Here is a 17,093-nt window from a genome sequence, read left to right as displayed (position 1 = left end):
GTGGGTCTGGACTGGGGTGTTTAGGGGGTAAGGGGTGAGTGATGGGGGTTCAGGGTGATATGTGGGTCTGGACTGGGGTGTTTAGGGGGTAAGGGGTGAGTGATGGGGGTTCAAGGTGATATGTGGGTGTGGAGTGGGGTGTTTAGGGGGTAAGGGGTGAGTGATGGGGGTTCAGGGTGATATGTGGGTGTGGAGTGGGGTGTTTAGGGGGTAAGGGGTGAGTGATGGGGGTTCAGGGTGTATGTGGGTCTGGACTGGGGTGTTTAGGGGGTAAGGGGTGAGTGATGGGGGTTCAGGGTGATATGTGGGTGTGGGGTGGGAGTTTAGGGGGTAACGGGTGTGTGATGGGGGTTTCTGGTGGTATGTGGGTGTGGAGTGGGGTGTTTAGGCGATAAGGGGTGAGTGATGGGGGTTCAGGGTGTATGTGGGTCTGGACTGGGGTGTTTAGGGGGTAAGGGGTGAGTGATGGGGGCTCCGGGTGATATGTGGGTCTGGAATGGGGTGTTTAGGGGGTAAGGGGTGAGTGATGGAGGTTCAGGGTGATATGTGGGTGTGGAGTGGGGTGTTTAGGGGGTAAGGGGTGAGTGATGGAGGTTCAGGGTGATATGTGGGTGTGGAGTGGGGTGTTTAGGGGGTAGGGGGTGAGTGATGGAGGTTCAGGGTGATATGTGGGTGTGGAGTGGGGTGTTTAGGGGGTAAGGGGTGAGTGATGGAGGTTCAGGGTGATATGTGGGTGTGGACTGGGGTGTTTAGGGGGTAAGGGGTGAGTGATGGAGGTTCAGGGTGATATGTGGGTGTGGAGTGGGGTGTTTAGGGGGTAAGGGGTGAGTGATGGGGGTTCAGGGTGATAGGTGGGTGTGGGGTGGGAGTTTAGGGGGTAAGGGGTGAGTGATGGGGGTTCAGAGTGATAGGTGGGTGTGGGGTGGGAGTTTAGGGGGTAAGGGGTGCGTGATGGGGGTTCAGGGTGATATGTGGGTCTGGACTGGTGTGTTTATGGAGTAAGGGGTGAGTGATGGGGTTCAGGATGATATGTGGGTCTGGACTGGGGTGTTTAGGGGGTAAGGGGTGAGTGATGGGGGTTCAGGGTGATATGTGGGTCTGGACTGGGGTGTTTACGGGGTAAGGGGTGAGTGATGGGGGTTCAGGGTGATATGTGGGTCTAGAGTGGGGTGTTTAGGGAGTAAGCGGTGAGTGTTGGGGGTTCAGGGAAGAGAGGGGTAGACGGTTCAGAATTCACAGGCACAGTTCTTTCGAGGGTTTATGGGGAGTTGAGGAAGCGATGCGTGTGAAGGGGCTGAGTGGTTTGGGGTGCTCTCTGGGGAATTTGTGGGGTTAAGGGTGTGACAACTCAAGGGTAGGGTGTGGGTTTCGGGTGTATGGGGTTTGGGGGCATTTCAGGGGCTTGGAGGGTGAGGAGTGAGCTGATGAATGAGGGAATACTTGGGGATATGGAGTAGTGAATTTTCAGTCGGGTGATGGGGCAGTGAGGTGCAGAATGCACCTGTTGAAGTCTCTCCAGCCTCAGACTCTGTCCCCCTCGCAGGCAAGAACTCTATCTGGGCATTTATTGTGCACCATCAGCCCAATCCCAATCAACAACTGCAACGTGTGGTGGGATCCTGGGGTGGTGGGAGGTTGGGGGCTTATTGCATAGGGTTGGGTTTAGTGGGCTGCGGGTTTGGGTTGGTATGGGGGGCTGGATGGGTTGGGTGGAGGCTACGTGGGGGTGGGGAGTTCACTGGCGGTGTCTGTGCCCCTGCAGGTTTAATATTGTGCCTCGGGTCACTCCCTGAGGCACTCCAATCTCAAAATCCTTTCATTCTGTCATCTCACCGACCCTCTTACATTCCCATTATAAACCATTGACGGCTCCTCTCTCCTCCTGTTCCTCTCCAATATAAAGCCTGTTCTTCGGAAGGAGGTGAGGGGTAAACTCAGTAACTACAGGACAGGCTACCATCGATGGATAAGAAACCTTCAGAGACAATGATCCACGTCACAGTTACTTGACAGTTGGAAAAATAATTATTCTTAATAAATGCAACCAACACAAATTTGTCAACAGCCCCTCTGCTGACTGACCCCTCACCCGCTCTGCTGACTGACCCCTCACCCCTATGCTCTCTGACCCCTCACCCCTGTGCTCACTGACCCCTCACCCCTGAGCTCACTGACCCCTCACCCCCTGTGCTCACTGACCCCTCACCCCTATGCTCACTGACCCCTCATCCATGTGCTCACTGACCCCTCACCCCTCTGCTGACTGACCCCTCACCCCTATGCTCACTGACCCCTCACCCCTGTGCTCACTGACCCCTCACCCCCTCTGCTGACTGACCCCTCACCCCTATGCTCATTGACCCCTCACCCCTATGCTCACTGACCCCTCATCCCCTGTGCTCATTGACCCATCAACCCTGTGCTCACTGACCCCTCACCCCTGTGCTCACTGACCCATCACCCCCTGTGCTCACTGACCCCTCACCCTGTGCTCATTGACCCCTCATCCCTATGCTCACTGACCCCTCACCCCCTGTGCTCATTAACCCCTCACCCCTGTGCTCACTGATCCCTCACCCCTGTGCTCACTGACCCCTCGCCCCTGTGCTCACTGACCCCTCACCCCTGTACTCACTGACCCCTCACCCCTGTGCTCATTGACCCCTCACCCCTGTGCTCACTGACCCCTCACCCCTGTGCTCACTGACCCCTCACCCCTGTGCTCACTGACCCCTCACCCCTGTGCTCACTGACCCCTCACCCCTGTGCTCACTGACCCCTGTGCTCACTGACCCCTCACCCCCTGTGCTCATTGACCCCTCACCCCTGTGCTCACTGACCCCTCACCCCTGTGCTCACTGACCCCTCACCCTTGTACTCACTGATCCCTCACCCCTGTGCTCATTGACCCCTCACCCCCTGTGCTCACTGACCCCTCACCCCCTGTGCTCATTGACCCCCCACCCCCTGTGCTCACTGACCCCTCAACCCTGTCCTCACTGACCCATCACCCCCTGTGCTCACTGGCCCATCACCCCCTGTGCTCACTGACCCTTCACCCTTGTACTCACTGACCCCCAATGAGATCGCCCCTTCCCTATCTCTGTAATCTCCTCCAACCTCAAATCCCCCAATGAGATTGCCCCTTCCTTATCTCTGTAATCTCCTCCAACCTCAAATCCCCCAATGAGATCGCCCCTTCCCTATCTCTGTAATCTCCTCCAACCTCAAAAGACTCGAGGTCCTTGGTCTCCTCTAATTCTGGCTTTTTGGACATCTAGATTTTAATTACTGCTGTGCCTTCAGTTACCAAGGACCTGAACTCTGGAATCGGGCCTAAACTCTGGAATCCCTTCCCTAAAGCTCTCTGTTTGCTATCTTCCTCTCCTTTAAGATACGCCTCAAAACCTATTTGACCAAGTCTTATATCTCCTTGAATCGTGTTGAAAAGAGAGACGTCTTACAGAAACTTTTCATTTCGTACTCTTCAGGACAAATGCAAAAATACCAAATTTCAAACACTCACAACAATTTATACTACTGGGGAAAAGCGTGCTGAGAGGTGGCAGGTGGATCTGATTGGCCGAGGCATTGCATGGAGCAACCAACAAGAAACTATTGGTTCTCCAAGTGCATGGCTTGAACAGTTTCCTTTTGTTTGCAGAGTATGGGTCCCTGTGTGTGAATGCATGTCACCTCCAACATTCTGCCTGCTGTACAATTTTAGTGACGTTGTGTGTGAATTTCAGTCTTGGCCCAATACATAGGCTGTAGTTCCAATGATTGATTGATCGAAGCAAACAAGATATTTCTTTGTTTATTCATAATAAGCAGAGTACAGACTGTACTCAACCCAGCCTGCACTTGTAAACCCCCCCCCCCCCCCCCACCCAACCCCTCCCGCCCCCCACCCCCTCCAAATGTTATTTTCTTCACTTATGTGATGTGGGCATCCCTGGCTACACCAGCATTTATTTCCCATCCCTAATTGCCCTTGAGAAGGTGGTGGTGAGCTGCCTTCTTGAACCGCTGCAGTCCATGTGGTGTAGGTACACCCAGAGTGCTGTTAGGGAGGGAGTTCCAGGATTTTCACCCGGCGACAGTGAAGGAACAGCCGATATATTTCCAAGTCAGGATGGTTAGATGGCGATTACTGTTAGATATGATTCTGTGATTGAGCAGCACTTTCTGAACAATCCTGAGTGCGCCAATACGTCTTAGGCAGTCCCTCGGAGTAGACACTAAAACTGAGTTCCCAGGTAATTGAGGAGTCCAATGCATGATCTACGGTCTCTGTCACAGGTGGGGCAGGTGGTGGTTGGAGGAGCAGGTGGGGGGGGTTGCAATGCGCACCTTTTGCTGTTGATGCTTGGCATCAGCTTGCTCTCGTGGTGATACCCGTGGTGTACAGCTCTTTCCCAGATGCTTTTCCTCCACTTCGGCCAGGTTGGGTTCGGGATTTCCAGCTATCAGTGAGGCTGCTGCACCTTTTCCAGGAGGCTTTGAGGATGTTCTTGAGGTGCTTCCTCTGCTCCAGTGGAGCTCGCTTGTTGTGTCAAAATTCTGGATAAGGTGCTTGATTCATAGAATTTCATAGAATTCACAGTTGAGAAGTAGGCCATTCGGCCCATCGAGTCTGCACCGGCTCTTGGAAAGAGCACCCTACCCAAGCCCACACCTCCACCCTATCCCCATAACCCAGTAACCCCACCCAACACTAAGGACAATTTTGGACACTAAGGGCAATTTAGCATGGCCAATCCACCTAACCCGCACATCTTTGGACTGTGGGAGGAAACCGGAGCACCCGGAGGAAACCCACACACACACACGGGGAGAATGTGCAGACTCCGCACAGACAGTGACCCAAGCCGGGAATCGAACCTGGGACCCTGGAGCTGTGAAGCAATTGTGCTATCCACAATGCTACCATGCTGCCAACGGTAGCCTCACGTCAGGCATGCGGACAATGTGGCCCGCCCAGCGTAGCTGAACAAGCGTGGTCAATGCTTCGATGCTGGGATGTTGGCCTGAGCAAGAACACAGGCGTTGGTGCGCCAATCCTGCCAATGTTTAGCAGGATCTTGTGGAGGCAGTGCTGGGGGCATTTCTTCAGGGTTTTGAGGTGCCTGCAGTACATAGCCCACATCTTTGAACCATTAAGGAGGCAGGTATCACTACTGTTCTGTAAACTATCCGCCTTGTGCTGTGTCTGAACTCCTGGTCTTCAAATACTCTCTTCCTCAGGCAACCGAAGGCTGTGCTGGCACACGTGTTGTTCCTGAGCTGCTGGACGGCCTCTGACTTAAGATAATCATTGGGGATCATAACATTGTTCATTAATGCTTTCTAGAAGTGACATAAATTCATGTCCAGAGACCCACAAACAAAAGGAATATGTTCAATCCTTGTGTCTTTATTTTAAATTGCCCAGAAGCAAATGGAGCCTATCGTTCTCCGTTGCTTTCCCCATGGTCATGCCTTAGCCAATCAGAGTTGATTTGCCAACCAGTCAGCATCCTTTCCTCCTGTAGAATAAATTGTTGTGATTGTTTGAAATCTTGTTCTGATAAGAGCAAGATGGAAAGCTTCGACAATATGTCTCACTTTTAGGTTTGGGCTTGGTTGTGTAGGGTTGGATTGAACTGGCCTGGTTTGGGTTGGGCTGGGTTGAGCTGGACTGGGTTGAATTGGACTGTGCTGGCCTGGATTGAGCTGGACAGGGCTGGATTGGGCTGGAATGAGCTGGACTGGGCTGGATTGGGTTGGACTGGGCTGGACTGGCCTGGATTGGGTTGGGCTGGATTGAGCTGGATTGGACTGGATTGGGTTGAATTGGACTGTGCTGGACTGGATTGAGCTGGACAGGGCTGGATTGGGCTGGAATGAGCTGGACTGGGCTGGATTGGGTTGGACTGGGCTGGACTGGGCTGGATTGGGTTGGGCTGGGTTGGACTGGACTGGGTTGAATTGGACTGTGCTGGACTGGATTGAGCTGGACAGGGCTGGATTGGGCTGGAATGAGCTGGACTGGACTGGATTGGGCTGGAATGAGCTGGACTGGGCTGAATTTAGTTGGACTGGGCTGGGCTGGACTGGTTGGGCTGGACTGGGTTGAGCTGAATTGGGTTGGACTGGATTGGGCTGGACTGGACTGGAGCAGATTGGACAAGGCTGGGCTGGATTGGGCTACATTGAGCTGGATTGGGCGAGACTGGATTGGGGACTCACATCCTGCAGCAGCTTCTCCAAATTTTCCTGTAGCTCAAGGAAGTAGCGGGAGGTGATGAGGGCTCCATGTGACTTCTCCAGACAGTCTCGCGCCAGTTCGATGATCTGATGGTGAATGAACCCGAGCAGTCCATCAGCAAGTGGCAAAATGCTTTCGGGCGAGTAGCTGCTGATAATGTCCTGAAGTCGTTCCTCCATCTGAGCTGTGGCCTAGCACCAAGGGAAGAAAAAAGTAAATGGGTAAAAGGTTACACAGAAAACACGTCCCAGCAGAGATTGGAAGGGGCAACTTCAAACTCAACAGGACATTGACGCGTCCGGAATATCCCACTCATTGGTACCGATGACATGGATAGAAAGAGAGATGAGATGCAAGCAGATTTCAAGGAAGACACAGAGATATGTGAGAACTATAATGTGGTGATATTGGGTGGGAATCTAAGTATTTGAACAATATTAGAGGAAAGGAAATGAAGGGGAGGAATTTATGAAATGTGTACAGGAGAATTTCTTGAAGTTTATGTTCTCAATCCGATTGGAAAGGAGTTATTCCTGGATCTGGTGCTGGGCATGAGCTGGTCCAAGTGGACAAGGTGTTTGAGAAGGTATGTTTAGGGAAGAGTGATCATCAAATCATAAAGTTGGCTTAATAATGGAGAAGAGCAAAGAACAATCCAAAGTAGAACTTCCAAGTTTGAAGACTTCAATGAGATAAGCAGGGAAATACCAAGGATAAAATGGAAGCAAAGACTGACAGGGCAAATCAACAGGACAATAGGCAATCTTTTAAAATATGTTCCAGGAACAGACACGGTGCATTCCTGAAGGACAGAAAGTAAAGAAACCAAAACCAGGGCTCCTTGGATGACGGTGTTAGTTGAATTCTTCAACGGATAACCAGGCCAAACACAAAGGGTTGAGAGGGGGAGTGAAGAGAAAAATAAGACTGACAAAGAGAGAGCATGAGAATAAAATGACAGTTTTAGAAGTCATAGAATTTACAGTGCAGAAGGAGGCCATTCAGCCCATTGAGTCTACACTGGCCCCTGAAACAGCACCCTACCTAAGCCCACACCTTCACCCCATCCCTGCAACCCAACCTAACTTTTGGACACCAAGGGGCAATTCAGCATGACCAATCGACCTAACCTGCGCATCTTTGGACTTTGGGAGGAAACCGGAGCACCCGAAGGAAACCCACGCAGACACGGGGAGAACATGCAGACTCCGCACAGATAGTGACCCAAGCTGGGAATCGAACCCGGGCCTTGGTGCTGTGAAGCAACAGTGCTAACCACTATGCTACCGTGCTGCCTCTGTCCTAACAAACCCAACTGGGTGACTAGTTCCCCTATCGTCCTTACCCAGTTTAGACCTACATGTGACTCCAGTCCCACACCAACACAGCTGGTGCATAAGTATCCTCTGAAAAGGTCACACAACTGTATAAACCCCAAGCATAAAAGGAAATCCAAAACTATTCTGTGGTGTGTTACAGTTCACTAAGGGAATCTGAGTTGCTGTGGTAACATGCACTTTCACATTCATGTTGCAGTCCTGAAGCTATGGATAGTGATGGTAGAGGCTTCAATTTTCCCTCCATCACACGACTGACCAGGAATTTCTCTCACTCTCACCGCTTGTCATTGGTGGGTATTTGGAAGGATTTGCAAATAGATACTCAATCTGTTTGGCCATATTATGAACGCACCTTCCATGGCCATCATGTCCTGGGTGGGACTCAATCCTAGAGCTTCCAGCTCAGAGATAGGAACACTACCCACTGCACCACAAGACCTCTGACATTCTTCTACTGACATGGAAGTGAAAATTAGATGGTATTAGGGGGAAAGAGAGTAATAGATGCTTAGAGATGCAGGGAAACCAGAATACTTAATGAGCAGTGTGTATCAGTGTTTACTAAGGAATAGGATCACACAAATCAGGAGCAGATGGAGGCCATTCAGCCCCTCGAGCCTGCTCTTCCATTGAATAAGACCATGCTCTGATTGTGACCTTAATTCCACTTTTCTCTATGAAATAGAAGGCTGAGGGATGGGCTAATAGAGGTAGTTAAGATTATGAACGATTTTGAGAGAGTGGATATAGAGAGTATGTTTTCTTTGTGGAGTTGAGCAGAACTAGAGGCCAACAATTCAGGTAGTCACCCAGGAATCCAATAGAAACATCTATATCCAGAGAGTGGTAAGAGTATGGAACTCACTGCCATAGGAGTGAGAGGTATATTGAAATGAATAGTATGGACACATTTAAGGGGAAGCTGGACAAGGTGGAGAAGGGAATAGAGGGTTGGGATGATAGATTTAGACGAGAAAAAATGAGAGGAGGTTCAAGTGAAGCATAAACGCCAGCATGGACTGGTTGGGCTGAATGGCCTGTATGTGTGCCATTTATCCCCGGTATTCCTATGTAATAATGGGGAAGAAAGCTGCAGACTACAGGAAAATATACATGGACTCGTTGAATGGACAAATAGTATTCAATCTAGAGAAACGTGAGGTGATGCATTGTGAGGAGGGCTAGCAATGCAAGGGAATACACAATAAATAGAATACTAAAGATGTGTTGAGGAACCAAGGGACCTCAGAGTGCATTTCCACAGATCCCTGAAGGTAGCTGGGCAGTAGGATGAGATGGATAAGAAAGCATATGGAATCCATTCCTTTATTTGTCAGGGTTAGAATATAAGAGCTGGGAGATTATGCGAGAACTATATAAATGCTTATTAGATCACAGCTAGATTACTGCATATAGTTCTGGGCAGTGCATCACAGAAAGGATGCATTCACGGAAAGGATCTGGGCAGCACGGTAGCATTGTGGATAGCACAATTGCTTCACAGCTCCAGAGTCCCAGGTTCGATTCCGGCTTGGGCCACTGTCTGTGCGGAGTCTGCACATCCTCCCCGTGTGTGCGTGGGTTTCCTCCGGGTGCTCCGGTTTCCTCCCACAGTCCAAAGATGCGCAGTTTAGGTGGATTGGCCATGATAAATTGCCCTTAGTGTCCAAAATTGCCCTTAGAGTTGGGTCGGGTTACTGGGTTATGGGGATAGGGTGGAGGTGTTGACCTTGGGTAGGGTGCTCTTTCCAAGAGCCGGTGCAGACTCGATGGGCCGAATGGCCTACTTCTGCACTGTAAATTCTATGATGATAATTAGCGAGGGTACAGAGGGGATTTGCGAGGATGTTTCCTGGACTGGAAAACTTTGGCTCCGAGGAAAGATTAGAAAGACTGCGATTGTTTCTTCGGAACCAAAGAGTCTGTGGGAGATTTAACTGAGGTGTGCAACGTTATGAGGAACCTAGATAAAGTGGACAGGAAGAATCTATCTCTATGAGCAGAGAGGTCAATAACCAGGGTGCATGGATTAAAATGAATTGGCAGAAGGTTCAGAAGAGAACTGTTTCACCCACAGTGTGAGAGGGTTCTGCAGCTCGCTGCCTGAAAGAGCATCACAATTAAAAATGATTGTGCATCTGAAGTGCCCGAACCTGTAGAGCAACCAAGAGGCAGGAAGTGGGATCAGGCTGGGTTTCTCTACTTTGGACATTACAGACAAAATGGGCGGAATGGCCTCCTTCTATGCCATATCCACGCCTCCCTGTTTAACTCACCGCCTTCTGGTTCAAATTCAAGCAAGCTACCCAGAGACCAAACTGATACCGTGCAGTATTCAACGTCAAGCCCATAATGTGACAGTGCGATGTTAGTATAACTTGACAGTGCAACATTAGATGTTTTATCACTTTGATATCTTACCTTAGGAAACCTCTCTCTGTAAACATGATTCATCATCACAATCTCATTATCAAAGGAGGCAGAAGATCGCCCAGGGCTGCAAGGAAATAGGAATCTTGAAACATTATTGATGTTAAAGACAGTTTTGCTGTTATCAGAGTCAGGATAATGTAGAAATGAATGCATACCCAAAAGAAAGGGGGGGAGGGGTCGAGACGGCACAGTTTGAGAGCCTATTGCCCCAACTCCCCATTAAGTCAGGGGTATGAAACCTTGAGGTCAGTGTCATAATATACATCAGTACATTATGGTGCAATCACATACACACACTGATGGACATGCAGTAGGACCAACCAGCATACATAACACCGCAGCCAATCACCAGTGAGAGCACAAGCACTATAAAGACAGGGGACAGGAGAGTTCCCGCTCATTCTAGCAGCAGCCAGCTCAGAGCACAGAGCTCACAGCCTGCATCACAGACATTCACCATGTGCTGAGTGCCTTACCATAGCTAGTGACAGGAAAGGGTCCACAGTTAAGCTGGTATTGCTTATACCCACGTTTACAGTATGTTAGCATAGCTGAACAGTTAATAAAATAGAGTTACACCACTTCCAGCATTGTTCGCTTGTTTGTGAACCAGAACACCCAACACGACAGTCAGCTTTGTATGCCTTGAGCAACTGAGGCAATACTTCAGGGCCTCTTCCCAAGACTGCTTGTAGAAAGGCTGATGGCCGATCTTTCAGGGGGGTGTTAAGGCGCCCTGTGCCTATCAGGAGGCACTGTCAGCAGCAAGGGCTTCCCCAGTAGCGCCCCCCACCCCCCTCCGCGATTTAAAACTGACTCCCTCCTCACAAGGACCTGCCTAACTTGCTCTGGCAAAGCAATGTCCCTTAACTGCATACAAGGCCTCCTTCAGTAGCACCAATGGCCTCTGCTCTCAGAGTTTCCTGCCTCTGATTATAATTGCAATTTAGGTAAAGACAAGCAGACTGGGACAGAGGGTGTAATAAAAAATGTACATCAGTGAATAAGGTCCTCGCAGGGGATAGAAGTAAAAAAAAAAAAATGAAATGAAAGATTCTTTATCTGAAATCAGAAAGCATCTGCAATAAGATCAATCAAAAGAAGCACAAATAAAGGTAACTAATTAAGACCTAATCACTATTGCAGGTCTGTGGCTTCAAGGTGATCAAGGATGGGAGGAAATATTCTGGGGTGGACAATATTTCAGAAAGACAGACAAAAGGAGGAGGAATAGCCCTGATAGTAAAGAAAGACATAAGGACATTAGTGACAAAGGATCTGGCCTCAGAAGATCATGATATGGAATCAGTATGGCTGGAAATCAGGAATTGTGAGAGTCAAAACACAGCTGGGAGTAGATTATAGGTGCCTTAACAGTGGTTGTACTGTTGGGCAGAGCATTAACCAAAGATTATTGGAGCCTGTAATAAAGGAAATGCTATAATTGTGGGGGACTTTAACCTTCATATAGATTGGGACAATCAAATTGGCAAGGATTGGATACAAGATGAGTTTATAGAATGTTTACATGATATCTTAGATCTAGTATTCTGTAATGAAGCAGGATTATTTAGGAGCTTAATTGTAAAGGATCCACTTGGAAATAGTGATCATAATACTATTCAATTCCATGTTGCATTTGAAAGTGACATATTCCAATCACAAACAAAAATTTTAATCTTAAACAAAGCCAGTTACATAGTATAAGGGTCATTCCTATTGATCACCATATTTCCCCTTTCTTTATTTTTGGTGTTATTTTTGATCCATGCTAATGATCATGTATCTTTAAGTCAAGCAGCAGAGAGAATGAGGAATTCAATAAGTTACAACATAGTATATGGTACTGCTAGCTTTGAACAGCAAGATCCAGACTTTGTGGCACCCGAGAGGTGGGGTGGGACTCTGTTCGATTGGTTGGCTGGTGGCCAATGAATTAATCAATAGACCCTATTCCGACTGGTAACAGGTGGGGATTGGATCCTGCCTGAGTGGCACGATTCTCTCTCTCTCTCCCCCTCATAGACAAGCTGTTTCAGTGCAGGTACCACATTGGCATTTACCCAGCAATGTGGGCAATTGCCCAGCTATGTCCTGTACACAAAAAACAGGACAAATCCAACCTAGCCGATTACCGCTCCATCAGTCTACTCTCGATCATCAGCAAAGCAATGGATGGTGTCGTCATTAGTGCTATCAAGTGCTACTTACTCAGCAATAATCTGCTCATTAGGGCTCAGTTTGGGATCCACCAGGACTGCTCAGTCTCTGAACTCATTACAACCTTGGTCCAAACATGGACAAGAGCTGGACTCAAGAGTGAGGTGAGAGTGACTTCCCTTGACATTTGTCTGAATGTGGCATCAAGGAGCCCGAGTAACACTGGAGTAAATGGGAACCAGAGAGAAAGGCGTCTAGGGGATTTTCACAGTACTTCATTGCAGTGTTAATGTAAGCCTGCTTGTGACAATAATAAAGATTATTATTATAAGCTCTCCACTAGTTGGAATCATATCTGGCGCAAAGGATGATAGTAATTGGAGGTCAATCAACTCAGCTCCAGGACATCACTACAGGGGTTTCTCAGGGGAGTGTCCTTGGCCCAATCATCTCCAGTTGCTTCACCAAGGCCCTACCTTCCATCATAAGGTCAGAAGTGGGAATTTTCGCTGATGATTGCACAAGTGAATCTGTGGAATTCGCTACCTCGGAGTGTGGTGGAGGCTGGGACAGTGAGTAGTTTTAAGGAGGAGTTAGACAGATAACAATCCAGCTCATGTTCTGTAGCATTGTAGGTATCAGAGAGGAACATATCAGCCACGGTAGAATGGCGGAGCAGACTCAATGGGCCGAATGGCCTAATTCTACTCTTACATCTTATGAACAATGTTCAGCACCATTTGCAACTCCTCAGATACTGAAGAAGTCCGTGTCTATATGCGGTGACATTAGGGCTTGGGCTGATAAGTCACAAGTAACATGTGCACCACCATCTTCTCAGGACAGTTAAGGATGGGCAATAAATGCTGCCCTCGCCAGGGATGCGCACATCCCGTGAAAAAATAAATATCTGATACAAATCATGCCTGCTCCCCATGGTCTTGGGGAGACAGTGTGACCAGTAAAATCTTCACTGAGCTGAAAACATCAGTTCACCAGATCCACAGGATTCTAGGTGCTTGAACATGGATGATGAAGGTCCTTTCATTAGCACGGTAGCATAGCGGTTAGCACAATTGCTTCACAGCTCCAGGGTCCCAGGTTCGATTCCCGGCTTGGGTCACTGTCTGTGCGGAGTCTGCACGTTCGCCCCGTGTCTGCGTGGGTTTCCTCCGGGTGCTCCGGTTTCCTCCCACAGTCCAAAGATGTGCAGATTAGGTGGACTGGCCATGCTAAATTTCCCTTAGTGTCCAAACAATTTGCCCAAAATTATCAGGTGGGGTTACTGGGTTATGGGGATAGGGTGGAGGTGTTGACCTTGGGTAGGGTGTTCTTTCCAAGAGCCGGCGCAGACTCGATGGGCCGAATGGCATCCTTCTGCACTGTAAATTCTATATATATGATATAATTAATGGAGCCTACACTGCTCTATTTACTGCAAGGTAATCATATTCTGGTTATACAGCAGACTTCATTAAACCTGATCCCAATAAAGAATAGAACAGATAGTGGGTTGACTTCCCATTTTGTGTCATGGACACATGCAGCACAGAAAGAGGCACTTTGGTCCATCATATCTGTGCCAGCCAGCAAGCACCCATGTCCTTTAATCCCATTCTCCAGCACGTGGTCAGTGACCTTGCCTGCTATGGCGTTTCAAGTGCCCATTCTCTGCAAGTTGAGAGGTGGTTTTGGAGTCCAGAGCTACTGATTTATTTGTCCTGGGCTCATTATTTCCCGAAGCAACGCAGTGTGTCATCTTGCTGTCCTTCCTACCTTAGACTCCTAGATCGAGGCCTAATGGTGGGTGAATGGCGTCCCTCCTCATCGGCAATACTGTCCGTACTGCGAAAGTGTTTGGACAGGAAGCGAAGCTCCTCGGCTGTAGGCTGGAATGGCAGCTGATGTAAATGTTCCTGAGAGGAGGAGGACGACTGGAAAATATAATCAAAATAGGAAGAAAAATGGTTAAAATTCACCGAATGAGAGATTAATAGGCCTGGACACTAGAGTTAATCACAAATATGTCAGTTACGAGGGACTCACAGAGAGATCTCTCCCCACCATTCCACACATTCTCCCCCCCCCCCCCTCCACCTTCACCCCCTCAAGCTGGCTTTTGGCCGAACTCACCCACCCTTAATAATAATAATCACTTATTGTCACAAGTAGGCTTCAATGAAGTTACTGTGAAAAGCTCCGAGTCGCCACATTTCGGCGCCTGTTCGGGAAGGCCGGGACGGGAATTGAACCCGCGCTGCTGGTCTTGTTCTGCATTACAAGCCAGCTATTTAGCCCACTGTGCTAAACCAGCCCCTTCCATCACAAACCCCAATTTCCCCTTTTCTACCACTTCCCATCATCCCTATCCTTCCACTACCTCGATCTTCTCCCTTCCACTCCCCCCTTCTCCCTCCCAACCCCCTTTATCCTATCTCCCCCTCGCACCCCACCCAATCGACCCTCCCATCTCCTACCATTCTCTCCCCACCACTTTCTCACCTTCCCCATTCTCCCCTCCTTCCCACCTCCAGATGAGAAACATCCCAGACTGGGGAGGATTCTGAGACAATCCGATGATCCCAAAATGAGTAACTTACTGAGAGGGTAGAGCTGGGAGTGTTGGTTCCATATCCTGATGATGGGAGTGAGGCCAAAGACCATCGACGACCATCCACCCTGACAAGAAGCAGTTAGAATATGAAGAGTCAGCCAAACAAAATCCTCTCACAAACTCAGCCAATTCCAACTCAACTGGGCACTTGATCACAAGCTGAAGAGGTCAGTGAAGTGGATCTAGTTGATCAAAGAACATCATTACTCAATCAGATAACCTGAAACAGGGGACTGGGATCAGGATTGGGACCAAGGACTTGTGGATTGGGGTTTGGAGACAGGGTCTGAGGCCAGGGGTCAAGGATGGGATTGGAACTCAGGGCCAGGAGCCAGAGTAGTAATTGGGTTTGGGGGCAATGGTCAGGGCTGGAATCTGGGGCGTCATTCTCCGACCCCCCGCCGGGTCGGAGAATGGCCGTTGGCCGCCGTGAATCCTGCCCCCGCCGAAGTCTCCGGTACCGGAGATTGGGCGGGGGCGGGAATCGGGCCGCGCCGGTTGGCGGGACCCCCCGCTCAATTCTCCGGCCCGGATGGGCCGAAGTCCCGCCCAGAAATTGCCTGTCCCGCCGGCGTAAATTAAACCTGGTATTTACCGGCGGGACCAGGCGGCGTGGGCGGGCTCCGGGGTCCTGGGGGGGGCCTGGCCCGCGATCGGCGCCCCGGGGGATGCCCCCACGGTGGCCTGGCCCGCGATCGGGGCCCTCCCTTCCGCCTCCGCCACGGCCTCCACCATGGCGGAGGCGGAAGAGACTCTCCCCACTGCGCATGCGCGGGAAACTGTCGGCGGCCGCTGACGCTCCCGCGCATGCGCCGCATTTCCGCGCCAGCTGGCGGGGCAACAAACGCCATTTCCGCCAGCTGGCGGGGCGGATATCCCTCCGGCGTCGGCCTAGCCCCTCAATGTTGGGGCTCGGCCCCCAAAGATGCGGAGGATTCCGCACCTTTGGGGCGGCGCGATGCCCGTCTGATTGGCGCCGATTTGGGCGCCAGTCGGCGGACATCGCGCCGTTGGGGGAGAATTTCGCCCCAGGTTTGGAATTTGGGGCTGTCACAAGACAGGCCCCAGGAATTCAGCTATCACAGACTTGCTCAGTTAGTGAAAGGACCTTGGTGTGAAGAAAAAACCTTAACCGAAGAAATAATCCAGACTAAAATTTTGGGAGGAGGATCTGTTAGATCTGAAAGATAGAAGCCAACTACAAAGGAAAGAGCCTCAGTCCAATAGGCTAATTTCAGGAACTCTCAATTCTGGCTGATATTCAGCATAAATACAAATTGACAAAGTCCAAGATTTACTTCAAAACCATTGCTATATTTACTGATCAGCTGGACCCAGATTACAGGGAAATGTTTGCAATGGGTTTTAGCTGTAATGGTCTATGGGGCCATGATCATAATGGGCAAAGGTACCATGACTAGAATGAGCACTGGGGATGGGCATGTTGCATAACTGTAAGGGTCAGTGGGGAATGGTTGCAATAGGGTCATGACTGAGATCGTCAAAAGAACCATGACTGTGATGGGCAAAAGGGCCGTGACTGTGACAGGCAAAAGGGCCATGAGTGTGATGGGCAAAAGAACCATGACTGTAATGGGCAAAAGTTCCATGACTGTGATGGGCACTGGGGCCATGCGTGTGATGGGCAAAAGGGGCCGTGACTGTGATGGGCAAAAGGGCCATGAGTGTGATGGGGAAAAGGGCCATGACTGTGATGGGCACTGGGGCCATGCGTGTGATGGGCAAAAGGGGCCGTGACTGTGATGGGCAAAAGGGCCATGAGTGTGATGGGCAAAAGGGCCGTGACTGTGATGGGCATAAGGGCCATGAGTGTGGTGGACACTGGGGCCATGAATGTGATGGGCACTGGGGCCATGAGTGTGATGGGCATAAGGGCCATGAGTGTGGTGGGCACTGGGGCCATGAATATGATGGGGAAAATGGCCATGAGTGTGATGGGCAAAAGGGCCATGAGTGTGGTGGGTACAGGGGCCATGAATGTGATGGGCACTGGGGCCAGGAGTGTGATGGGCAAAATGGCCATGAGTGTGATGGGCATAAGGGCCATGAGTGTAGTGGGCACTGGGTCCATGAATGTGATGGGCACTGGAGTCATGAGTGTGGTGGGCACTGGGGCCATGAGTGTGATGGGCAAAATGGCCATGCGTGTGATGGGCATAAGGGCCATGAGTGTAGTGGGCACTGGGTCCATGAATGTGATGGGCACTGGGGTCAGGAGTGTGATGGGCACTGGGGCCATGAGTGTGGTGGGCACTGGGGCCATGAGTGTGATGGG

At 50.1% G+C, this 17,093-nt stretch overlaps 1 protein-coding gene across 3 annotated transcripts in view; it reads right to left on the bottom strand.

The window, feature by feature from the left end:
* The window catches only part of mast3b (microtubule associated serine/threonine kinase 3b), a 180,914-nt gene that overhangs the window by 70,525 nt on the left and 93,296 nt on the right, over positions 1–17,093 (bottom strand). For all 3 annotated transcript variants that reach the window (XM_072482439.1, XM_072482437.1, XM_072482438.1), the window contains 4 exons: positions 14,784–14,862; positions 13,960–14,117; positions 10,012–10,087; positions 6,232–6,441 (listed from right to left, as the gene is read on the bottom strand). In XM_072482439.1, the coding sequence (XP_072338540.1) occupies positions 6,232–6,441; positions 10,012–10,087; positions 13,960–14,117; positions 14,784–14,862 (523 nt within the window). The remainder of the gene's footprint in view (positions 1–6,231; positions 6,442–10,011; positions 10,088–13,959; positions 14,118–14,783; positions 14,863–17,093) is intronic.

Source organism: Scyliorhinus torazame, chromosome 18, assembly GCF_047496885.1.
Source record: "Scyliorhinus torazame isolate Kashiwa2021f chromosome 18, sScyTor2.1, whole genome shotgun sequence".
Lineage (NCBI taxonomy): Eukaryota > Metazoa > Chordata > Chondrichthyes > Carcharhiniformes > Scyliorhinidae > Scyliorhinus > Scyliorhinus torazame.
The sequence above is the reverse complement of the archived record's forward strand: the minus strand, read 5'-3'. Positions and strand labels throughout refer to the sequence as shown.